The 26,030-nt window shown below is 43.6% G+C and overlaps 1 protein-coding gene across 1 annotated transcript in view; it reads right to left on the bottom strand.

Annotated features, from left to right (window-relative positions):
• Positions 1-416: 416 nt before the first annotated feature.
• LOC146608007 (CLIP-associating protein 1-A-like) overlaps positions 417-26,030 on the bottom strand; it is a 53,219-nt gene continuing 27,605 nt past the window's right edge. The window contains exons 16-42 of the mRNA XM_085348083.1: positions 24,400-24,477; positions 24,112-24,279; positions 22,854-22,900; positions 22,382-22,585; positions 19,541-19,636; positions 19,116-19,310; positions 18,605-18,709; positions 18,328-18,384; positions 16,975-17,072; positions 16,827-16,850; positions 16,246-16,493; positions 15,481-15,544; positions 15,212-15,214; positions 14,914-15,077; positions 14,323-14,545; positions 14,047-14,142; positions 11,208-11,360; positions 10,582-10,688; positions 9,886-10,008; positions 8,082-8,232; positions 7,659-7,896; positions 7,513-7,566; positions 7,213-7,415; positions 6,994-7,122; positions 6,703-6,909; positions 6,104-6,220; positions 417-5,581 (exon numbers count right to left, since the gene is read on the bottom strand). Coding sequence (XP_085204209.1) covers positions 5,498-5,581; positions 6,104-6,220; positions 6,703-6,909; positions 6,994-7,122; positions 7,213-7,415; positions 7,513-7,566; positions 7,659-7,896; positions 8,082-8,232; positions 9,886-10,008; positions 10,582-10,688; positions 11,208-11,360; positions 14,047-14,142; positions 14,323-14,545; positions 14,914-15,077; positions 15,212-15,214; positions 15,481-15,544; positions 16,246-16,493; positions 16,827-16,850; positions 16,975-17,072; positions 18,328-18,384; positions 18,605-18,709; positions 19,116-19,310; positions 19,541-19,636; positions 22,382-22,585; positions 22,854-22,900; positions 24,112-24,279; positions 24,400-24,477 — 3,436 coding nt within the window. The 3' untranslated portion in view covers positions 417-5,497. The remainder of the gene's footprint in view (positions 5,582-6,103; positions 6,221-6,702; positions 6,910-6,993; positions 7,123-7,212; positions 7,416-7,512; positions 7,567-7,658; positions 7,897-8,081; positions 8,233-9,885; positions 10,009-10,581; positions 10,689-11,207; positions 11,361-14,046; positions 14,143-14,322; positions 14,546-14,913; positions 15,078-15,211; positions 15,215-15,480; positions 15,545-16,245; positions 16,494-16,826; positions 16,851-16,974; positions 17,073-18,327; positions 18,385-18,604; positions 18,710-19,115; positions 19,311-19,540; positions 19,637-22,381; positions 22,586-22,853; positions 22,901-24,111; positions 24,280-24,399; positions 24,478-26,030) is intronic.

Here is a 26,030-nt window from a genome sequence, read left to right as displayed (position 1 = left end):
TTTTCGATTTTCTCTAATTCACATATGGTCAGAAGTTTACATACAGCCTCAAATATGAACATACATGCCCATTAATATCCGGTTACATTTTTAGCAGCTGCACCTACGGCATCAATTTCATAATCCTACATCACCTTGTTCTTGAGTGAACATTCAAAAACTTTGGTGTTTATGCTGTCTGCCTGCAGAGCAGGGTGACAACAATATTTCATCAGCCTTTTACAATGACGGGTAATAAAAACAATTTAAAAGCTTATAAAATGGGAAAAATTTTCCTCCACTTGTCCTTTAAATCTATTAATATTTAGTTGAAATTTGCTCTTCATTAGATACCTGTGACCAAGATTAAATTGAGTTTAGACGTCAAATGAATTCGTAGAAAACTGACAATAGAGAAAAGAAGTCTGATAGTTTATTTCAAGTTCTGCGAAATCTATCACAGGTGAAAGAGAACCAAACATGTAAATATATACAGTCATACACAGGGAAATAAACAGAATATAAATACTGTGTAGCATGAAAGGAAACTAACCAACTAAAAAAACCAAACTGGAGCCATGCACTGTAAGTCGTTTGAATGGGGAAAAAAAAAGCGTGAAGCGTATTTACAGCATCATTAAAAGGTTTTCTTCTCGCCTTCAGAAGCAGTGAATCATAGTGTTAGTACAGGTTAGTATTGGACAGAACAACCAGGTGTATTGCAAGAAATCTTTCCTCAAAGGCACTCAATCAGGAAATCAAAATAATGTTCTCAAATCTTAATTTCAAGTTGACTACATTTAACGATTCCTGTGACACACTCATGCAGACGCAGTTTCAAGTTACACTGTAGATTGAAATAAAGGGAACTGAGTTTTAGTTGCCAAAACTGTAGCCTAAACTGCAGCAAGTTTAACACCGGATCAGCACCACTGGACTGGACATGCTATGGAGGACTTCGACATTCAATTCAGAGGGAAACGCTGATCAGATTCTCAAAGCTGAGAAGAGTGACAACGGCCACTGGTACAGTACATTTAACAGTCCAAGTAATGTGTCGGAAGAGATTCAGTAAGGCCTGGAAACATCCTTCACTTTTAAAGACATTCTGGGAAATGTTTGCTTTTTACTGAGAGTCAGACGTATATGCAGGAATGTGCAGAAATAAACACTGGGACCCTCGAGAGGGTGGGTATAGCATTTTGGAAGAACAGAAAGCATTTTTATTTCTACATGCATCCGACAACACACTACCTCTGAAGATGTAAACACAGATTCCATATTGGCTTCACTTTTCAGCCCCAGAGGTTGGAAGTAAAACTAATGCTGAAACTGAAAATCCTCTAATGTGTGCTAGAGGCAGTGTCCCCATAGACTACTGTGGTAAAATGTCCAAATTTATAGCTGAAGTAAACATCTTCACAGCTGCTACAAAAACAGTTTTGGTCAGAGCAAGAGCTGCAAAGTTTTGTAGGTATTGTAATTTCATAAAAACCAGACTGACAGACAAAGCTTGATTTCACTGAGAAATTCCACTAGTTTAAAGTAGAGACCATGCTACACTGGGATCACCTGTTTCACATGTATTAAGGCGTGGCCTATCTGCTTGATGGCCAGGTGGTGTGTCACAGGCAGCTATAGGTTTTAGCTGTCTGGTAGACTTCACCTCAGCCTATTGGAGTTCCTAAACTGGACCTCTGGCTTGAGGTGATTAATATATTTGGATAATAAATAGAATCACATCATCAGCATGTAGTGGCAGTTTGTGCTCAGTCCCTTTTGGAGCATTTTAATGCAGTTATCTGACACATGATATGCATTGTGTTGCTGTGATTAGCTGTTCAAGAAGTTTTCGTTTTACGGAGTCAAATTCTAGGATTTTACTTGGATGTTCCTTAGCACTGTCTACTATTGTATGTTAGTTAGTGAAAATGTAGTTAAATTAAGCTAAATGCTTAGAAAAATCAGATAAAGTTCTGACATTCTTGTAAATATCTAAAATTAAGCTTGTAATGATGGATGATCTGTAATGTTCGGATCCCCACGCAAGCCATTTCTACACAAGGGAAAAGGGTCCAAATTTACAGAATGGAATCTCTGTAATCTCATCTGACTCTCAGCAAGAAAACAAATCACTTTGCTGGAAATGTTGGATTATTTCTCATCTTCTGCCCCCTCTGGAGCGTTTGTTTGGACTCACTTAGTGTGCGTGATGGGCGGAGTTCAGCACCAGGAAAGTGCAATCAGTCAGTCGATCAATCACTATTAAAAATTTCAGTCGTTTTTCCATCGTCATCGCTTCACCTACACTTCCTGCTGAGATAAAGTACATACACCAGAGTGGTTAGGCGCGTTTGTTAGTATTATAATAAGCAGCAGAAGGTTTAATTATAGGTGCGCTTATTTGAAAATGACACTTTTTTACACTGACCGGCGGAGCGTCTCAAAGGAGGACCTAAATGGGAATCTACAGTGTTTCCACAAGGAAATCCCAGCTGGATTTCTTGAAGTTTATTGCTAATGTCCACTCTGTTTCTTTTTTTTACCACTGGCACTTCACCATTCAGCAGTTCAGCATTGTCGCGCTCATGTAGTAGCATCTAATGATTCAGATCGTCAATCTTTCCCACAGGTTTGTCATTCACATTTTAAAGGTCAAAAAAGTGACTTACATTCGATTTGGGAGCCGCTGATGCAGAGAGCACGGCCGCTAATACTATTTCTGAGATATTTAGGCCTTTATTTTGACCTTCAGCTTGAGCTTTAATATATATATTACAGTATTTTGGAATGAAAGTCCCCTAATCACAGTAGTCTAAACTTGACAGCAGTCATCAAAACTAATCAACTCCCAGTTTAACCCAAGCTGGGCCGTTCAATTCACAGGAGAGAGCAACACTGCTGTCATTACAGTGGTTTTAATTAGGAGCTGATTGACCTTTTAGTTTTTGACAGCCACTAAAAACCCACCATAGCTGAAAAAAAAATTAAACTTATGTGACACTCATCAGCTTGATTTTCCATTTAAAACTCAATAAAAGACAATTTAATCTTTTTTGTTCGTTATATCAGTCTCATATTTACGTAGGACGATGAGAAGCTTTCTACCTTTGGCCTGAAAAAAAAAAAAAATCATAAATCTGTATTTAATTATTGTCTCCTTTTGGTCACAAAATGTGCATTTTTTTTATTAACATTTACAAAGTGAGTTCAGTCTTTACGTTGTCTAACATAAATTAGATGATGGTGAGGATATTTACAGTCCAAATGAGTGAACGACCAAAGCAATCACCAAAAATATGTTTTCTTTGGAATTTTTCTTATTGTGGTCCTCAGTCTATCAAGCTGACAGTCATTTTTTACATTTTTTAATAAATAAATACTTCTTTTTTTTTTTTTTTAAATAAGAAGATGGATTAGTGCTATACTTGAAATTAGTGATAATATTTAAATGTTTGTGTGTAATTGGAAAGTATTGCTTTAAGTGTCCTGGTTCTTATATCTACTTTTATGAAAGTATGCATTTAAAGTTCTGACCGGAAATAGGGGAAAAGAAGAAAAGCTCTCCTTAAATTTAGGATCAACCCAAAAAAGTACTGGGCAGACCATCCATCCATCCATCCATGTTCTACAGTTGTGTGCAAAATTTCCTTCCTATCACAACTTAAAAGAAATCTTTGTCTTTCAATAAATCTGCCTGCTATGTTCACATCAGCAGAAATGCTACAGAGAAATCGACACGTGTTTAGGTCAGTATTTTCTGCTGCCGAGTTATCTTTGCGTCATATGTAGAGATCTGTAATGAAAGCTTAAATGAAGTCACATTTTATGTTGATAACTGGAACACATATTTAAACATAAATATTGATAATTTAATGATGATTTAAAGACTAATTACACTATTTTTCAAACTTTTTCTAACAATTAGAAATGAAGTCCAACGCAGTATTTTAACAGCTTGTTTCTCAAACACTGCAATATATTAAAACCTTCTTAAAAACAACATTTATATAAATAAAAGGCAGCATTAAATTTCAAAACTTCCTAAACTAAAGTTAAGATTACTTAAATCCTACAATCAGCTCTTCAACATGCTTCTGTAAGCTGTTTAATCAGCTGAAATTTACCCTGCTGCTGCTAAAGCTTTTATTGTGAAAGTCACGTATACAAGAAAGTGCTGTTCACGCGCATGTAGGACAAATCTAATTTCCAACACTGAATATTAAATCTGTGCAGAGTGGTCTGTCTCTTTCAAACCTCCACCTCATCTCCAACAGCTCATTTAGACAGCTAACTAAAGCAAACCTGTGATTTCAAAATAACTCTCACTCACAAGTCTAGTTCTTCATCTAAAAACACGGCCGTTTCCATTTGACATTTTTTTTCCAATTCAGGTAGAAAACTGTGATCTGTGAGGTGAAATATTTAGCCTTGACTATTAAATGGAAATCTAACTGATGAGTGCCACAAAAACAGAAATAATTTGTTCCTTCTTTTTCACACCTTAAAAAATGACTTTCAAATATAAACACTGCTGTTTTCTGCTGGTTCTCGGGCCCAGAACAATAAAACTTTGCTGATTTGTAGTGCTTAAAATCATTGGCCAGCCAAATGATCAATCACTGTAAACTGAGACGAGCTTCACATCTTTTGAAATAGATTATTCCAGGACTGAGTGCAACCCCGTCGATTCTCCCATCGCACTCACAGAGGCATGAGCCCATTTTCAAAATAAAGCTTGTGTTGATCTTTCGATTATCTCTGGGATTCAGCCTTTTAAAGACCGTAGTGCCACTTTCTGTAACAACTCATTCAAATGTTAAAAACTGGAAAACGTCCCATCGATGAGGCAGTAGTTCACGAAGGAGACTCGCGCTCACTCAAAGCTCTTTACATTCAATAAAAGGTTTGATGTGTCAAAGCAAAACAGTGTCCAGGAAGTGGATTAAAGGTACTAAAAAGGAATAAAAATACTGACAGAAGGAGGAAGCTACACTGCAAAAACTCTCCTCTTCAGGTCCTTCATGGTTCCACGATCTCCTCGGCTTCAAACTGCACCTCACATCCAGGAGATTAAAGACGACGATGATGAGATGAGGAAGAGGAGATCTTGGTTTCAGGCACACGGCCTCTAAAAATTGATCATTTCCATACTGGAAGATGGAAGATGAAGTCTTAAGGCTAATGCATCTAGTGGTGGATCTTCATGAAACGTCTCAAAAGCCAGGGTCACCCTACCTCCAAAAAACGAGCTGAACTTTATGGATGATGGACATGAAACTGGAGCCGTGACAGCATGAGCTCCTCAGGGACTTCAGCTCCATCAGCAGCTGAAGGAATGAGATGGAAGATGGTTTGGGAAACAGAAGCTGGTCAAGAAGATGAGGTGCCAGGCACCTGGTCCTACAAAGAAACTGATGATGATCCCACTGGTGGTGACGTCGCCCCTCAGGTCGATCACCGGCTGATGGAATGAAACCGTTTATAAGCGTGTCTGCGAGGATGGAAGCTGCAGGAGTTAGTAGGAGGAGATGTCGGAGGAGCTGCTGCTGTTGCTGGTGGAGGTCTGCGCCCGCTTGATGTACAGGTTCAGCAGCTTCATCTGCAGGAGGGAAACAGCGGCGCGGTCAGAGGACTCCAAGAGCTCTGCAGATAATCTAAAGCTCACTGCTCTTTAAACACTATACTAAAGTTAAGTTATTGTAACAAAACTTGATTTATATGACAACATTCAAACAGGTAAACACAGTTTAGGTTAGTTCACAATTAAGAAAAAAAACACTGGGAAATTTATGAAAAAAAAATATAAAAATGCAAGAAAAATACTGTTAAACAGATAAATTTATGAGAAAGATTTACTAGAAAAAATTGTCAAAATTATGAAAAAAGAGCAAATATCTGTCAAAAATTGAATATTATTAAGAAAAAATTTAAAAATTAAAAGCTTTTGTCAAACTTACAAGAAAAAGATTTACTCACAAAAATAGTGAATTTAAAAGAGGGGAAAAACAGGCAAACTGCACGATTGCAAACGCCCTTTCACTGTACTTTTAAAGACTTAATATTTCTGCGGTGAATCGTCTCTACGTGTAGGATGCCGTTTCAGCTGTGTAGTCTGAAATACCTTGCTGCCGGTCAGCTGAGCCAGGTAAGGCTTCAGCTCCTCTCCGATCACAGAGTAGATGGCCACCAGGCAGAAGACGCTGGCCTTCCTCACGCTGCTCTCAGTGTTGTCGTAGCCCTGAAACAGCAGAAGGAGAGACTGATATCAACACAATTGAAACAAAGAAGAGTTTATCTCACCGATGACTGTGTGAATAATTTCTGGGATAAAGCTGATCATACGGCAGAGGAAATTAAAAAGATATTTCAATATGTGTCTAAATTCAGTCTTTTCAGGTACAACATGAAACACACGAGTGCTACTGACACTAGTTTTATTTCAGTATAAAAAACTGTCTAAAGGCAGTCTCGGTCTATTCGTGTGCTGCATGGTTATCTTACCTGTACAAGTCTCTGGATTTTAACCATATTGTATTCTTGTGTTTGTAATAACACAGTTTAACCATTTTTAAGTGTTTTCATTTACTCAAACATTAAATACATTTCAGTTCACACATCCTGCATACTGGAGCCCAAATGGTGGATACAAGTCCGTAACATGAGCTAATCTTGCGTGTTCATGAGCAGTTAAAGCATCTACAAATTTAAAGAATGAAAAACCTGCAGGAGTCCGGGGATGATGTCGGGCAGCAGCTGGTGCAGCGGCTCTCTGGTGATGCGTTCGATGGCCCTCGTCTGCATCTTGATGGCGGCCAGGTTGATGGGGTAGTCGGCCGTCTGCACGATGGGGCAGAGCACCTTGATGCACTGCTCGGGGTGGATGGAGCCCGCCAGCGTGGAGGCCGCCTCCTCGGCCGCCCGCACCACCTTCAAAAGAAGAAAGGAGCGCCATGAGGGTCAGAATCACAGGAAGACCGGAGGAGTGGCCTCTGGTTTCTTTTTCATCCTCACCTCCTTGTGCGAGTCTTTGTGGGCCTCCAGCATCTTCATGATGGTGAGCTCAGCGTAGTTCTTGAAGCGGGCGGGCTGGTTCCTCAGAATCTCCTTTAGGACTCGCAGGGCGAGTGCCCGGATTGTGTGCTGGGACAGCGAGAGGAAACAAGTCACTCACAGGACATTTACAGCAGTGGGGAAAAAAAATCAAAAACAACGGAAGCCTCGCGTCCTCACGTCTTTGTCTCCCAGCGTTTCGAGCAGGAGCAGCAGCATGGTCTTAAAGTGCTCTTCCCACACCACCAAGCTGTCCTCCCGGGCCACCTTCAGCATCTCCAGCAGGGTCCCCCGGCGCTCCTCAGGGCCCCGCTCCCCTGCCTGGCCCTGGGAGAGCTCCTTCAGCAGCTCTCCGACCAGCTCCAGCTGCTCAGCAGCCCCGGCTGTAGGTGGAGGGGAAAGAGGTAGTTTTTAAAAAAAAGTGAGAACAAAGATCAAATAAATAATTTGTTCACCTCTGAGGTTTTCTGGTGAGTTTACCTGGGAAACCTTTGGGGTTCAGGATCTTGTTTTCCACACTTTCCTGCCGGCGGCCTGCAGAGTGGGACGGGAAAGACAGAAAAACTGAATCTTTACCGACGCAGCAGGACACACACTCCTGCACAGCTTTTGTCCTAAGGTCCCACCTTCTCGCAGCTGCTCCACAGCGTCCTCGTACAGCGCCTCCTTCAGCGCAGCTTTATCCATCGTACTGATGCCGTCCGTGTAGTTGTATGGGTTGTACTCTCTGAAGCGCGGGCCGGCGAAGGATCGAGGAGACGGCGTGTTCAGCAGAGAGGTCTTGTTGTCCAGGGCAGTGCGCCCGCCCTCCACTGCATCACCGCTGGGACGAGGTTCGGAGTCCGAGGAAGCCCCGCCTCCAGTCTAAGATTCAGTGACAGCGGAGCAGATGAGTTATTCTGGAGTCTTTACTCCAAAATAAAATAATCTTTTTTTTTTTTCTTTTTGACCAAAAAAAAAAAACAACCCAAAAAAAATAATCTGTATTTGAATATGTTTAACAGTTATTTCAGTTATCTGCCCTCTGGTTCCTCCCTGTAACTCCTCACCATAACGCCATCCTTCTTGCCGTCCCGCCTCAGCGGTTCCACCAGGTCCTCCTGGCTGCGGAAGCTGAAGTTCTGGATGGCCTCGGTGACACCGCGCAGCGAGCTGTAGATCTCCTCGGAGTTCAGGTTCTCGCTGTCGTACTCCAGCATGCTGCAGCACGAGACAAGTCCAATGGGCATTTTAGACAGGATGTAGGCAACATCGTCAGGGGATCGTCACTTAAAGGGAGAGTTCATTGCTAAATCAGATTCACATGTTTTTCCTCTGGCCTGTAGAGCGTGTTATCCATATTTACCTGGAGCTGTAGAGGCGTCGGCCCCAGCACTAAATCGCCCTGAGCTGCTCCAAGCACCAAAAACACATTTGGAAAACTCAGCAGTAATGACTCCAGACCTGTTTGGGCTTTTTGGTTTTTTATATCCCCAAACACAGAGGTACTTTCATCCATTACATCATGTTTATCCAGGATCTTCAAAGCAGGATTTTCTTGTATGCAATTGGAATTTAATGCTATAAATATTTTTCTTTCCCTACAAACTAATAGTTGTCCCCATTTTACTTTGGTGGTCAGTTAATCCACTCGAGGTTTGAAGAAAACTGGTGTTTAGATCAGACTGTGCTGTGTTACTTTTTGTTTGTCTTGTAATAAATTTCTTAAGAAAAACTTTAAAGTTACAGTTTGTAAAAACTCACCACTAGATGTCAGTAGGCTGCAGAAACTGAGTTCTGTTTTCTTACCCCTGACATGTTCAGTGCGTAATTCTAGCTACAGTGGCCACTGTAGGACAAACAGCTCTGTCTGCTGATCATCTGTAGTGAGTGTAGGCTGTCAGTCAGCCTCAGCTGTCGATATGTGTCCACATCTATTAACTCTGGAGGAGGGTATAAAACTTGTGTGAAAGTAGTCCGATACGAGTCGATATAAAGGACATGTGAAACTTGTCTCTGTCTCCTGCTGCAGTTAGCTGCTGCTAGTAAAACTTTGAACTTTGAAGTGGAGCGTTAATGTTAACGCTGTCTGGCAGGTGTGAATGCCAGAGAGGCCGAAAAAGATGACTGGAAAGTTACTGAGGGCTTGTGTCTGTTTACAAGGAATGAGAACCTCGATCAGCGCAGGAGACGCGTGGGAACAGTCGATTAAATCAGAGGATCACTGCCCACATAACTGCTTCTAGAAGGACATTTAATCATCAATATATCCAAAGCATCAAAACAGTGGAGATGAATAAAGAGCACCACAGGTCAGAGGAAGAACGTGTGCCTCTGTCTTTGAGGTGGACTGTCCCTCTAAGAGACGGGTGGAAGTACAGAGGCTCTTCTTCTTAACAGCACCTATGATCCCTTTAATGTCAGCGACATGAAGCAGCTCCATTTTCATCTTGAAGATTGTGAATGACGACTGAGGGCATTTTCCTTGACATGGATCAAACACAAAAGCATCTGCGTGCCAAACAAATTAGTCAAATCTTGTACCAAGGGATGGTTTGTCCATGACCAGGAAACAGGAAGTGCAGAGCCGTGCATGTTGACGAGCGCACGCGGACAGATGAGAGACAGAAGGAAAGCCACCTTTCAGTCACCATGACGACAAAAAGAAAAACAGACACACGAAGCTGATGGAGGCACCGAGGCAGCAGAGGTGACGACAGACTGATGGAAGCTCGAGGTTTCACAGAGAACTCCAAAATATCTTTAAAAATAAGCTTAGAAATCCATTCATCACTACAGAGACAGATCCAACTGTTAAACTGTGAAACCCCGTACAGAGGAGGGAGGAGGAGGAGGGGGAGGAAGAAGGGTTACCTGGGTGAGTAAGCTCGCCGCAGGGCCTTGAGGGAGGAGTGGGCAGTGGGTGGAGGAAGAGGGGAGGGGAAGGGTGGAGGAGGGAACTTGGAGAGGCCGTCTGCGCTCCAACCCCACAGCCGACTGTGACCAGCCGGGGAGGAAGAGGTGGAGGAGGAGCCCGGAGAGAAGAAGAGATGTGAAAAGAGTGGAAGATAAGGAGAAGCAGTGCTCTCAGTCAGAGTTAGTACAGGCGGAGGGATCATTAGTATGACAGCTGTGAGGAAACCTGCTGATTGGCTGAGAGGAGAAAACGTCTTAAATCACACGAAGCTTCAGGAAGAGACGCACGGAGCCGAACATGAGCCTAAAATTCTGACGTTCATTTAAAACAAAGCATCAAACCGCAAGTTTAGACTTTGAGCTTTGGCTCTGATTTTGAGCTCTTCAATGGCTCCACAGTGGAGTGGTCAACATCTAAACTCTGTGGCGACCCCTCAGTGCAGCTTTACACTCCTCTGTTAACGAGCGAACAAAGAGAAGACACGGGGAAATACGCCCGCTGCGTTATAACCTGAGCTTCAAAATAAAAGTCTGGACGATGGCAGAAATGAAGGATGAACTGCTGAAGCCACAATTTTATCGGTGTGGATAAAATTATACACAGGAAACGTGGTTTGAATTTTAGGTGTGGCGATGGCGGGGCCGTTTCTGTACCTGGGGGAAAGGCCGCCGTGGGAGCAGTTTGTGGGGGAGGTCAGCGGGCTGCTGCGGCTGCTGGGCTGTCGCAGGGGCGTCCGACCTGCCGAGTTACTGGGAGACGCCTGCGGATCCATGAAACACAAGTGTCTGGATTTAATGTGAGAACATTCAGAAAGCCACAGCTGTGATGATGTAAGGATAAGAGGAACAGCACACATATAGAAACTACTATATTTATCAAAACAAGTGTGTTTGTGCATCTATACAACACAAACAACAAAAAAGCCTAAAACTCTTCTTTAAAATGATTATTTTGTCTAATCAATAATCTTAAAGTCAATTACAAACATCTACAGCCATGTGACATATTTATTGTTTGAGTTAAAGTCCTAAAGTGTGTTACGATATTAGTTATCAAGGTCAGGCTACGATGATTTATCAATATATTCTGGTATAGATCAATAAATAAAGGAATAAGACCTCCTGGAAATAAAATCTTAAAAAAAACATCCTGAAAGAATGTTGTTTAAATGAATCTGAATGCAAACATCTCCATATTTGAGCCTGTGTGTGTGTGTGTGTGTGTGTGTGTGTGTGTGTGTGTGTGTGTGTGTGTGTGTGTGTGTGTGTGTGTGTGTTACCATGCTGATGCCGCTGTTGGCACTGGCGTTCCTCAGGTGGTTGTGCAGCAGCTTTGTTGTCCCGTCCTGGAAGGTTTTGGGCAGAGCACCCAGCAGCATGGTGAACTCTGGAGTGTTCAGCTCAAAGAGGGCGATCAACACCACCTGGGCTGCCTGCACACACAAAGAAAACATGTTACACATCACTTTACTGACGTTTAATGACTGTCACTGCACTGATTTTGGCACTGAACATGAAGAAAAGCTTTCGCTCTGTTATAAAGGACAGCCAGAAGTAAATTAACCTGTTTGAAATAAAACAAAATATTGTTTTGCAGCATTTTATTGCAACAGTCAGCCGCACTGAAGCACCATGCAGACGTGAATGATACCAGATAATGCTGTAGTTCAAAATAAAAGCTTCCTGTTAGTCACAGGAATTTTACATGATGCTTCAGTTTCACTTTTTCCAAAATAAAAGCATCTAGCTATTTATTGCATGACGCTTAGGCTACGTTCACACTGCAGGCGAAAGCGAAACTTTTTTGACTCTATGCGACCCATATGCGTTCATGGCATGACAGTGTGAACAGCACAAATCCGATATTGTCAAATCCATCCTGGGTCACTTTCGTATGTGGTACTGAATCCGATACATATCTGATGTTTTAGAAAGTGACTGCTGTTTGAATGGTCATGTCGCATTAAATCCGTCTTTTATGTCAGTGACACAAAACAGACGCCAATTATCAGCGCCGGAGAAGACATCGTGAACGCTTCCTGGCCATCCCGTGTAGATGTCAGTGAAACGGTTGGGAAGACAACGTTGGAGAAATGTGAATATTTTATTTGTGCTGTATAATCTGCAGATTCTGACAGAAATCTGCAACTATCCTTTGAAGCACCGCTCCTCTAAAACAGCAATAAGGATCATTATTAGGCCATATGTAAATAACAAAATAACTTTATAACTTAAAGCAAAATTGGGAAATGAAACAAACGTCCGAAACAAGTCTTTATATTAACGGCCAACAGTCAAACAATACTGTTTGCTCTGAGTCTAAACAGAGCACGTTGTGTGTGACGTCGTCTTTTGTGCATGCGGGCCGCTTTGAGGGTTCACACTAGAGCACGTTTGCTGTCACATTTTATTTGCAGTGTGAACAAGCAGACAAAAAAATCAGATTTGATCAAAAAATCGGAATTGAGCATTAAGACCTGCAGTGTGAACGTAGCCTTAGATACTTCAGTGTTGTGGGACTTTTAAAGTAAAAGTCCCCAGTTAATTTTAGACCTTTAGACCTTCAGACCTTCAGAATAAAAGCCTTCAATTTCATGCACAAGTTTATCAGCATGCTTTAATGCCCAGACCTTTTTTTGTTTTTAAGTAAACCTGTTTACCTCCAACCTTTCAACAGTTAGTAACAGACAAAGTCCAGCAGTAACAAAAACCGTACCACAATTTCTCCACAAATTAAGACAGAGTGCTTTCAAAGATTAAATCCTCGCACAGAGAAATCAACTCTGAGTAAACATGGCTTCAGCAGTGTTCACTTATTATAACCCTGGCTTCCACTTTAAAGTGGACCTATTGTGCACCATATTTTAATTCTGGGCTTTGCATGATTTACAGTTCAAAATATTCTTTGTTTATTTTATTTTAGTTTGTCCACAATTAAGCCAGCTTTTTTCTGATTGGCTGCCCTTTGCAAACTCAAGGTTTGAACAGCAGGTGGATGGAGCTTCTGTGACAAAAAAACCCCCAAAAACAGAGTTTGGAGCAATTTGACCTCTTGTTAAGTGCCAGGATTTATACATCGGGGAAACCAAACAACCTCTGGCGAAGCTGATGGCACAACACAGAAGAGCTACCTCGTCAGGCCAGGACTCTGCAGTCTGTTCACACCTACAGGCCAGTGGACACTCTTTCAAGGATGAGGAAGTACACATCCTGGACAGGGAGGAACGCTGGTTTGAGCGAAGAGTCAAGGAGGCCATTAACGTGAAAAGGGAAAGACCATCTCTGAATCGAGGAGGGGGCCTAAGGGTACATCTGTCACCATCTTACAATGCTGTGATTGCAGCCATTCCCCAACTCTCTGTGAATGGTACTCATGGCCATTGGTCAGTGGTTGTTGATCAATGGTCATGAGAATTTGCATAATTACGATTAAGGAACTGACCTCCCAGCCCATTGTTCCTTCAGTGGGCTGGTTTCAGTCATTATGCAAATGTACTGTTTATAAGATTAGAGAAACCTGCAGTCAGCTGAGACTGAAGAAGTCACTTCGATGAGTGACGAAACGTTTCTCTCACTGAAAACGCTGCGTCCAGAGGAACAGAATCAACTTTTGGAGATTTGTACAAAGACTGCGATTCTCTGAAACTTTGACCATTTTAATTGGAAGAGGAAAAAATATAACAAGAAAAATAAAAGTAATAGTTCTGTTAACATGCAGCATGTCAATTGAACTTGTTAAGCAAAAGCTAAAGGAAGCATTTATCACTCAGTTTCCTTTCAAATGATTCGAATGTTTCATGTTTTACTGTAAAGGTTAAAGGTCAGACTCATGCCTGATAATAAGAGAAATATCATAATGGTCGGCAGAGTTAGTCTTAAAGCTGCACTCAGCTGCAGCATCTCATGCACACACCTCAGGTACACAGACACCTCTCCACCGTTTTCACCATTTGCCAGCAGTTAGTGCTGAAAAGCATTCACAGAACCCGCTCACACTCTCAGGTTAATGTCCTCTGTACGCGGGCCTGAACAAACACGCTCACAGCAGCTTCCCGCTTCTTTGTGACCGGGTTAGACGAGGTTATTCACGCTGCGCATGCTCACTGGTAGAGGATCTACCTGCTTGCACCTCTCCTCCAGGTTGCCCTCCCCGGGCAGAGAGGCCACGGTGCTGGTTCGGCCTGAGAAATCCTCCCCTGCCCAGTTATGAAGGGTCTAAGGGTGAGGTGGGTGGAGGAAGGACCATTAAGGGGGAAAAATTTAAGACATGAAAAAAAACAAAAAAACAGAACAAAAAAACTGAAAATATAAAAAAAATGAAACATTTAGAGGAATTTAAAGGGATGAAAAGGGGGGAGTGTTTTAAGGAAGATGGAGGCTGACATGCCCTCCTACCTTGCGGACATCGGAGCTCTTGGGCTCGGTGGTCCAGGTGATGATGCGGGAAACGGCGAGGCGTGTCTCGCTGGAGTTGACAAAGTCGGCCGGGTCCATCTGCCTGGCCAGAGCCTCGATGTAGCGCAGGATGGCCACCTTCACCTTCAGGTTGGGGGTCTGCGTCTGATCCACGATGAAGCGCATCAGGATGTTGAACTGCTGCTCGTATGGGAAGGACTCCCTGCATGGAGGCGGGAAGGAGGAGAGAAAAACATGGTCAGAACACGAGATGAAGTTACACCCTCTTTTTTATTGACAACAGCTGCTCTTGCTTCAGTGAGTTCACACAACATACTTTATATTATATTTCCACATATTCTAAAGTAATTTATAAACTTTAAAAAAAAAACATTTAGTGCAAAATATCTCCTGTGCTCCACCTGCAGGACCAAATTAAATAACAGGATCACTTTCCCCTTTACTAAAACTGTGACTCGTTGCTCTTTTGTGTTATTTCCTGCACAGAGTTTGGTTGATTGGAGTTTAATTTGCTGCAGGATAGAAGCATACAGGACTTTTCTTTAATGATGAAAAGGTTTCAGTCTTAACCTCGTGACATCCAGAGCCTTCTGGACTTTGGCCTGGACAGAGCCCAGCAGGTCGGCGCCCATCTTCTTCAGCAGCTGTGTGAGCAGGACGAAGAGCCAGTCCAACAGGTCGTCCCTGTGCAGCACGATGAAGTCCACCAGAGTCTCCAGGAACATGCTGAAGACCTGTCACAGAGTCAGGGGTGATGATGAGGAGGAGATGTTTGAGTGTTTGTCTGCACATGTTGGTCTGAGACGAGTACACACGCAGTGAAATATGACAGCAGACAGTTCTCATGTGAGTGAGAGCAAACACTTACTCTCTGGTGTTTGTTAGAGTCCGCAGCAGCGAGGAGGCATGCAACAAGAAAACACACACTGTTAGTTTGTCCTGCTGTTAGTGACGACACGAGAGCAGTGAAATCAGCCACGACGCTCACGTCCCAGCTTCAGAGTCACAACAAACTCCCAGGTTTATCCCTCCGGCTCTCACTGTCCCCTCTCTCTCCACAGAAAGTGTGAACTGCTGCTTTCTGACGTCGGCTTTCACTTTTAATAAGAGTACGTGTGAAACATGCTGCCGTCTCACCTTGCTGTGAGGGTCCGCAAACATCCTGGTGAAGATCTCACAAAGCCTCTTCAGCTCCACACGACTGAAACAACAGGCACGGTTATTTTGTTGCCAACAGAAAGCTTTTATGTGCAGACAGAGTAAAGAAACAGGAAACATTACAGTTCTCTACTTTACTGTAGCTTCATTAGATAAACTCGACTTTGAGAGGAAGAGAAAATAGTGAGGTGAGAAGCACACTCATTTTCTCATATCCTTTTTTGTTTGTTTGTTTTAAACCAGAGGAGTCGCCCCCTTGCATAAATAAAAAAAGACCAGGGGTCATGAGAAACTTGTATCTAGTGATGGGTGTGGCTTTTTAGACTAGAATACACGTCCATCACTATATACAGTGTATAGCTACAACAGAGCAAGTTCGCTGGAGATCATCTCCTGAACCGCGCACAGTGCATTTCCAGTAGCTGAAACAGATCTGAACAGAAGTAGGAGTGTGTTGAAAACACAGCCTCTGGATCTCAGCCTGGACTGACCACTAAAATCTCTCTGCTTTAACCTTTCTGCTGACTGCCAGCATCAAGGTACAAGGTTGATTAGAAGTGTACAAAGACTACAAGGTTTCTTTTATTAAACCCTTCTTTAACAAAACTCCTGACATTAAACTCATAACCCAGCATGTTTCTTTACGATGAAACCTTATCCACCGCCCCTTTACATCAACCAAAAGTCCTCAAACCTGCAGAGGCGGAGCTTTTCAGACCTGTTTTCTACTGTTGGCACACCCACCTGAGCATCCTCTGGCTCTTGAGCAGGTTCTGCAGTCCCAGCAGTCCCTCCTTCCTCTCAGACCAGTTGGCGCTGGCACAGTGGTTCAGCACCTCCGCCACGTCCTCCGTCTGACGTAGGTAGTGCGGCGCCACGCCGCCGTTACGTGAGCTGTAGGAGCGCTCAGAGCAGGCGCTGGAGGCGTCGCTGTTGGCGTCGTCGTCTGAGTACATCCCCGGCGACTCGAACCGCCGCCTCACTGGCCTCCGCTACATCAGAGAGGAGATGAGAGAGGCTAAGTGTAAAGACGAGACTTCACAGGGTAAATGTACAGCTGTCAGAAGAAGTAGCATGCAGCTACACAGGCAGACTCATGGATGCTTCTGGTGTCATCGCATGAGATGGATGAGGTTACTTTGGGGTTTTTCCCCCCTCTCTTGTGAGTCCATATCAACATGCTGCTTTTAATGGAGCGATAAGCAACTTTTACCAAGCTAAAACAACTTGAAATAAAGCAAATCACTGCATCCATGTTTAAAACGTTAAAGTCAATGTGCACAGCTCATGCTCTGCATGCAGTGACAGGTGAGATCTACCTGTACCTTACTCCTCGAGTCTCCTAAGAGCTGAAATGTACAAAGTCCAGAGAGAAAGAGCAGAGAGGGCATTAACAGAGCTGAAAGAGCTGCGACAACATCTTTGATTCACATTTGTATTCACATTAAGGCAAAAACAGTTTTCTGTTCTCACCAGAGCATCGGCGACCGCAGCCTCGACTTCGGTGCCCGTGTTGAGGATCCTCATGGCATTGACTGAGGCAGAGATCCGAGCCTGATGGGACAGCCGGTCTGATGGGAGGAGGTCAGAGGAGGAGAAGCAGTTTGATTAGAGGCTTTAAAATCCACAGGCACGCCTCAATATTAAACAGAAACATCTCCTTCATGTAGAACTGATGATCAATAACAGTGACGTGAGTCTTGGTCCCGTTTTTGTGAATTCAGACAATTTAATGAGTTCAAATTACATGAGAAGAATTTGTGTTATTTACCTGTGCAGGTTGCAAATTTTTAAGTAACTGCTTTAAACCAGACCAAACCCACAGTGATGAGCAGAGAGGCTGTTTGAATGTAATATAATATAACACAAGTCCAGATCTGAGCAGCGAACAGCCTGTTTAATCAACTCAAATACAAAGAAATGCAAAACACAAGCAGAACTCCAGAAGTAAAACCCAGCAGCGCTCGCTAAAAAATGTGAAAAATAACAAACTCCATAAACTGCATGAGAGAAATAAACTTCATGATGCTCTGCAAAAAAACAAAAACAAAACACCAAACTGAAGGAGAAGCAAAACTTTATCTTCAATATTTACAAGCATGAACTCCTGTTTCCTGTAGCCGTTTCATAGCAACAGGTAGGGGTGTAACGATTCACCTGATCCATAGTCAGGTTAATTACAAAACATACGGGCAAGTATTTGCTTTATCACGGGCATGATCAGCTGATAATGAATTAAGTATTCCCAGTTTTCTCTTTACTTGAAGCATCTTTAGCTTTCACCATGCTAACAGCCCACCGACAGCCCAACTCATAATGATGAGTTTAATAAACAAAAACGAGGAACTTTGTTAGAGAATCTTGACTGTTTTTGTGAGTATGTTGTACTCTGGCACAGAGTATTCCACCTTAAAGCTGCACCAGCTTATATTTATCTGACAGATTTACTGGGTGGAGGCAGGAGACTGCGGACGTTTGCACCCTGATTCAGAACCGTTACACCCCTGGTAGCGATAAACATGACAAAGGCAGCTATGACTGTAAGGACCAGGCCAAACTGGTTTAGTACCGCCCCCTGTAGGTGAATGAGATGTACTGCTTTACGTGCACCAGAGTGGGAAACTTCACTTAAGCATCTTTAAGGTTTATCTGTGGCTGGAGGCTACATCTGATTGCTCTGTAAAGGTTTCCAATATCTGACTGATTATTGATTACTTCCCACTCTGACCACAGGAGGCAGAGTCGACTTTGGCCATGCAGGGTGAGGCAGGAAGCTTTGAGCCGCTTTTGTTTTCGTTATCTGTTTAAATCTGCTCCACTGGTCACCTGAGTAGCACTCTGCAGAGGACAGGGCGCTGGTGGAACGGGAGTGACGGCGGGACGCTGAAGGAGGACGCAAAGTTAAGGAGAGACCAGGAGTGAGGATGTTATTTTACAGAGGAACTTAAAAGACAACAATTAGCTGCACTTTAAAGGATTACCAGCAGACACAACCTGGACAATTAGACAGAGAGCATGCAGATAAAAAAGCAGGAAAAGTAAGGATTTAGTCAGACAGACGTCTGAGATTGTCTCAGCCTTCAGTTTTTGATACCATACTCACCCAGGGGGGAGAAGCCCCGCGCCGGGCTGGTGTCGCGGCTGCTCTCGCGACTGGTTTCGCGGCTGCAGCCCTGACTCATGCTCGGTCGAGGGATGCGACTCCGGGCTGCAGAGGCGGACACACAGACAGACAGAGAGCGGTGCAGGGAAGAGAGGTTAGGCAGACATGACACACCTGAAGCCCAGCAGAGACGGTTAGTGAGTCAGGCAGGCGAGCGAGACAGAGACAGAGAGGGGGGAGGCAGCAGGTGTTAGCATCAGGAAGACGAACCAGGAAGGTCTTTCGCCTCCAGTCGAGCGTGCAGGTCGACTCACATACAAGGAGTCCGATCTGCCAATTCTGACCGGCTTTACTGTTTCAGACAGCATCATATTTATACCAAGTTCTCAGATTTTTACTTTCAGTAATTCTTTTTCCACTTTTTAACTTGAACTTCTTCACAAATGCTCCCAAACCTGTGTTTTAAAAAAAATGCTTTCATTTTTAAATGTGTCTGTCTTCCCTCCCATACCCGTGCCTGATCTGGTGGGGCTGGTCTCTCGGCTGCAGCCCTGGCTGCGGTGACCTCGAGGTCGGCTCTTGTCGGTCAGGCTGGTGGAGGTGCTACCCGTGGCGGCGGCAGTGGCACCGGTGCCCATGGTGGGCCTGGGGATCCGGCCATAGGTGGAGCTCAGCAGACGCCCGGGAGAGCCTGACCGACTCCCAGCTGAAACACAGGAAGACATATTTCGGTGAACCAGTTCATATGTCTGTCACACCTTTGTTTAGGTTTCCAAATAAGTGGTAAGATTAGAAAAGTATGAAAAACAGTTACAAATCCATTTTTTAGTCACAGAAATGTTATTTAAGAAAAACGTTTATATTTTCTCTATGTATTTGAACAGACTGATATCTAAATTTGATCTATATCACTAAAAAAGCAGCAGAGTTACTCACGCTGGGACTGAGAGACGACTTTCCCTCGACTCCGGCCCCGTGTGTCTGTCACTGACGGACCGTTTCCTGAGCTTGTCCTCCTTGTTCGCACTCGACCTGCAGAGGCAGAGACGCAGGAAGACAAAAGCTCAAACACACTGAAGTCTTAAGACTGCTGTGACACTTCCTACATGTGTGCTTCATGCAGCAACAGAGGGACTGAGACTGAAGGGAGGAAAACCATACAGATCATCCTGAAGACCAGAGAAACACAGAGTCTGTCATCCATGAACACGAGCTTTAAATCCATAAAGACAGCAGACGGTAACATTAAAGGTGTTTTTGTGGGTAGCAGGGGTCACATGACAAGCATTTATTGGTCACTGAGAACAAATTGTTTCTCTAATGTCTCAGCTGCCAGATTCAAATGTGGAGACAGAAACAGATGGAGGAGATATAAAGACGCCACAACATTTACAGACTCGGAGAGGAATCTGTGCCTCATGCAGACGGAAGTCTCAACACGTCACCAACAACCTTTCATTCCGGGTTAACGAGCTGTAATGTGAGTGAACTGGTGCAAAGACTCAGGAACAATTACGTTATAAAGTTCACAGTAAAGGAGAGACACGTATACACACACATAGTAAATACAGCTGGCGTTGGTTGGGAGTCCCGCCTAACTCCATCTGGGTCACATGTCCTACATTTGGGTCCACTCAGCACCCCATCACCTCCTCCTCTCCTACATTAGGAGCTCTGTGTGTCTATGGGCTGCTTCTGTTTGATTCGTCTGCCTGATCAAATACGAGCAGAGACACATGACTGACTGCAGTCCTGCTTTTGTACATGTCTGTAGATGCAAGTGTGTCCTCTGCTTCCAGGAATCACTAGAAAGTCTGAGCAGCTGCTTCATGCACTGCAGAGAAAGCTTTTTTCCCCTAATCTGTGGATACAAACATCCTGAGCTCTGACATAGAACAACAAAGGCCATGTCGTAACAGCTGCACAAGCCAAGAAGTGGAAGAAAACAGAAAGCAGGACAGTTTTTCATGGTCTCCATGTTCGCTGATGGGCAGGTGTTACAGCCAGACGAGTGTCAGAGCCTGGGTGATAAAGCATCCACCAGTGCCCTCAGGAGGTCGGCACTGCTTCTGCTTTGGAGGCACAGCGAGGATCAGGAGACTCTTTTGTGTGTTTTTTTTCTGTTGTCTTTTCAAGTATACATCAATCACAACGTGTGCCCGGGAAGCCTTCAGCCACAGTGTGCATCTGCGTCACAGCCAGCGATGAAGTGCTTTCTTCATCAGTAACTAGGCCGGTCTCTCTGTTCGCTTTCTGTCAACACAGACTGTGGAAGTTTAACCATGGCCGAGGCCACAGAGACGCACGTTTGTGAAGTCTTCCAAAAAAAAAAGGCAGCAGGAAAATATCTGTAAGTCAGTTACTCACAGGCTGAAAGGTTAATGTGAACAGTAAAAGGAGCCACAACTGCACGTAAAGCTCAAACGATGGCTACAGCGAAGAGTTTTAGGTTTATTTGGTTTCAAACTAGACACAAAGAAGTGAATTCAGCCTGCTCTGCAGCTGAGGGCTGAGTTAAAGGAGCCACAACAGCCACAACATCACAGGCTGTTCCTCTTATTTCTGACAGATCTGACACCACCATGCAGGGATGTGAATTACAGGATGAAACCCTACCGACACCAGCACAGGAAGGTATTTTGTTTACTGACCACATGGAGAGCAGTTCAAGCCTCCACGTACTGACAGCCAGAGCGGGACTTCAGAGTCAGTGAAGTCTGAGCTGTTTGCAGGCCGACTAACAGAGGACTAACACTGCACTTCTCAGGACAGGAAACGCTGATTTTTTCATTCTAATGCTTTACATTTATCTACATGTCAAAACTACAGCTGAGGAGCAGAATCAGTTATTTACACAATCAGCTGACTCTGTTCTCAAGCAAGGAAAAACTGCATGTGATCGTAAAACAACTTCAGACTCAAAGCAGAAGCTACGGCTACTTTGTAACTCTGTCATCATATTTGTCTTTGTAACCGCACAGGTTGGTAGTTTTCCAGGTGTGTGTGTGCGCGTGTGTGAGAAACTGGAGTAAACCATGCACAGACAGTCCATGCACTGACATTTCCATTACAGATGACCACCATTACAGAACTGATGGAGGTAAAACACCCACCACACCCACACAGCTTACCGTCTGCGTTAACAGACCACGAACCGTCTGACAAGCGAGCGAGGCCGGGAGAAACACAACAGGGTTTAGGGTCAACAGGTTAGGCTTTAGAGGGGCGGAGGAGGGGTGGTAGTGGGAGGGGGGCATACACAGCAAATTTGATTTGGATGGTGAGCTTATGATCAGATCAGATCAACCTGAGACAAATGCATGAACGGCCCACACCAATTTATTTATTTGAGATTGATTCAGTAATCGTATTATCAGCCAACATGACAATTATATAATGAAAAAATAGAAATAGCATCTTGATCCTGATCATAAGACCTCCTGCCTGAAAGACATCAAATTATATAAAAAGCAGCAGAATCTGAAGCTGAATAAATGCAATTATTCAAAGTATTTGTTTGGGTTTCATTAGCACCAAACAGCAGATGGTGATTTTTTTACTACAAACTGTTATTTTAGTTTTTGTTGTGTGAACTTTTGAGCCATCTTTTTGTTTTTATAAAGTGTGCTCTGTGATTTTTGCATAAATCGGCCTGTGCTCGTGGTCGTGCTTTTAGGTTAAATACGTTGCTATAAGTGGAGCTGCTGGTCCAGTTTGCAGCTAGAAGCAACAGCAGAGTGTGGAGCAGGATAACTGCAACGTGAGCGGCTGTCTCACCCAGTGAAGCGTAGGATCCAGGAGGCAGCGCCGAGGCAGAGCTGAAGGGCGAGGCTGACGACGGCACAGTGGAGGGTACGGCAGGCATCCTCGTGCGGGCGGTGGCGCTGGCCGCAGCGTTTACGTCCACGTCGCTGCGGGAGCGCTGGAGTGAGCCGGGGGAGGAGGCGGCAGCCGGCATCCTGGAGGTGTGGGCGGGTTTGGCTGGAGAAGGACAGATAAAGTCAAACTGTTTAACGGCAAATCAACTTGATCAGAGGCAGATCAGATTAGATCACCTCTGGTGCCTTTTTTGCTTTAACAAATCGAATTTTCTTGCATTTAGGTGATAACAGAGCTTTTATTGAGGAACACACACTAGACAAATACGTGCTCCTCTTAAAGCTCAAAGAAAACATGACAGGAGATCATCTGCTGCACGCAGATTTAGGTTTTTCTAAATGAACAGAAGAGCCAAACAAATAGTCCTTACATCGGGCTGAGCTGCTCCCAACAGTGCTTTTTGCAGACAGAGGTCGACTGTGGAAGAAGCGAAAGAGAGAAGCTTGTTTAGAACAGCAAAGAAATGGTAAGTGTGAGATATCAACTGTCACAAAATCATTCAAGACTTCCCCCAAAAATCTGCCAGTGCTGCTCCTTTGTGTCAAAACAAAAGCCCTTTGACATGAGACTGAAACACTGATTGACCTGCATTTACAGCTGTGGAAAAGTATTCAGTTTTCCTGATTTCTTTTTTTAAAACTAATAACTGGTTGTTCCACCGTTGGCAGCAAGAACTGCAAACAAGTGTTTGTGATAGCTGACAATGAGTCTTTCACATCACTGTGGAGGAATTCTGGCCCACTCTTCTCTGTAGAATTGTTTTAATTCAGACACATTGGAGGGTTTTCCAGCATGAACAGCCCGTTTAAGGCCAAAACATTTCAATCGGATTTAAGTGCAGACTTCGACTCGGCCACTTCTTCAGTGTATGAATTGATTACTTCTTCACACAGGGCGAGGTAGGTTGGATACATTTTACTTTAATAAATGAAATCATCATTTAAAAACTGCATTTTGTACGTATTCAAATGTGTGACAGAATACCACACTGTAATATCACAATCCCACCTCATCAGCAGGACGGCTTAGTTACATTAGTTACATTAGTTACATTCTCTGCTGCTGTAAATCACATCTTTTAAAAAAAAGACCATCTGTGACAAACAGCTCATCCGCGGCGCACACACACATCAACACAGCAGCTTTTTATTAGACGTGGACGGCACAAAGATCAATGAGGCCCTGAATATGTTAATGAGACAGGAGTCAAGTGACAGAGAGGAAAGAGACGGGAGCAAGAAAGTGATCTGCAAAGGCAGAAATTCATTCGAAGCGAATGAGCGGGCTGGTGTGGCAGCAGCACTACTGTATGTGACTACAGGACAAGTTTAAGCTTAAACCGCTTAATGCAGTCATTTCTATTCAGTCTATGACAGCAAAAAGATCAATAATCAGTCCAGGAGCAGAAAACTACACATAGATTAGATGTTTCCATTATTTCTACATTAAAGATATGTTATTGGGTGAGAACTAGTCTTCCATCCTTGTGTTTTCCTCTTTGTGAGAAGATAAAGAGATGTGAGTTAGTCAAAAAACTAGATGAAGGGCCACAAAGATTAAAACCTTTTCTCCCTTTATGACTTTAATCAATAAACTGATCAATCGGGGAGGAGGAGAGGAAGTCTCACTTGAGGCTCTCCTGAGAAGAGGAGGAGGAGCGGTCAGAGGCGGGCAGCGACATCAGACTGTCTCCGCTCCTCAGGTGAGCCTGCAGAGCTTTCTGATAGGACGACTCCAGGCCCTGGAACAGCTGCTCCGCCTCCCGGCTGAAGTGACTGTGGAAGCTCCAGTAACACCTGCAACATCAAGCCAGAGGGCCACAAACCTCCATTAGGGCACAGGCTGATAAACATTCTGCTTTTATGTCCTTTTCCTTTGTTTCTGTAGGTTTAAGGTGCGAGTGCGCTCAGACTTACTTTCTGGCCACAGAGCGAGCCTCAGCGTCTGCATCATGGATCCCTTTCTTTATAGTCTCCATTAAAACTGTGCCGTGCCTGCAGGTGGAGGAGAACAGGAAAACTGTTCGTGTACCTGCTTTCATTGAGAGGCAAACAATGCTTGAACATGCGCGTGTTTGTGTGCTGATTTCTTTTCTCCATCCTCAGTGCTCCTTGTTGTTAAGATGTATTTTATACATACATACATACATATATTGTCAAGGCTCTGTGTGCGGGCAGGCGGAGAGGAGGATCCAAACGCAGGACTCGAACATAGATTTGAGAATCAAAACCACAGCTTTATTGCTGGCCAGAAAACAAAACATAAACCAAACATGAAAACACAAGCTGGAACACACAGGCACGGTCTGAGGGTGAACAGACGTTAACGACGCGACACTGACATAAAGACACACTGGGTTTAAATACACTGAGGGAGTCATCAAGGAATTAGAGACAGAAGGGGGACACAGCTGGGAGAAATAAGACCTAACGAGACAGGGAGAGCGAAGCCGGAATACTGACATCAGACAGGAACAAGAACCTTCAAAGTAAAACAGGAAACAAAACACACTTTACTAAGACACAGACTAGACAGAGACAGACTAGACGCTGACCAAAGTCTACTAAATAATAATCATAATCACAACAGTATCAGATCATAATATAAAAAAAACACCAAGATAACAGAAACACCAAGTACCAGAGAAACATAAAGGAAAATCCATGATGCAAAAGTACCAAAACATAATGAACTCAAAATACTGGGTCCAACGGACCCAGAACCGTGACATATATGGTGTCGACAATACCCAAAGCCTTTCAGGCTGAAAATAAGCAGGTTTAGGGACACATGGTTAGCTGAATGAAACGTTTATAAAACTTTAGGGTTTTGCCACCCTAAAACCTTTAAAGTTTGATCTAGGATATTTTATTAATATTTATTATTTTATCAGCTTAATGACTGTTACAGCTGCTTTAGCTTTGCTGCCACTTTTGCGTCCCACTGAGATCACTGTGGCTCAAAGTTTCAGTGGCGTTAACATTAAGTACAGTCAGTGAAAATAAAAACAGGCCAAACTACTCTGTCATTCAGCATGGTCAAACTCAACCACCATGCATGCAGCACTATCTCATAGCTGTAATGACAGGAAGAGTCGCAGCCTGCACACGCCCCAGCATTAACTGCAGCAGTGACCTTTAAACTGCCATCTGCTGTGCAGCCTACACTCCATCAGCTCTGCTGGCACTTTAGTCTCTTACGGCTCTATTAATCAATATTTAGGGATGTTGCTCAGATTGTGCTGAATGTGCAACAGGAGGCAGTTGCATAGAGAACTTTACCAAATAAAGCACAAAGTGTGGATTTAAATCTGATGGAAAAAGTAAAACGATCACAGCTTGTGACCTTTTTTTTAATAACAAAACCTAAAGAAAGGTACTGAGGTTCAAATCAAAGACCTAATTTTCTCAAATTAAAACATTTTTAGTCCTTTCTCTTAGTAAAACTGATTTGTAGCTCAATGACTCAGATCCGCACACAGACAGCCTCTGACTGAGTGATCGATGAGAACCAGAGCGCTCCCCTGACACTGAGGGGTCAGCTCGGG

Source organism: Diplotaxodon limnothrissa, linkage group LG23, assembly GCF_057381915.1.
Source record: "Diplotaxodon limnothrissa isolate DT_005_m linkage group LG23, D_limnothrissa_male_GT1.1, whole genome shotgun sequence".
Classification (NCBI taxonomy): Eukaryota; Metazoa; Chordata; class Actinopteri; order Cichliformes; family Cichlidae; genus Diplotaxodon; species Diplotaxodon limnothrissa.
The sequence above is the reverse complement of the archived record's forward strand: the minus strand, read 5'-3'. Positions and strand labels throughout refer to the sequence as shown.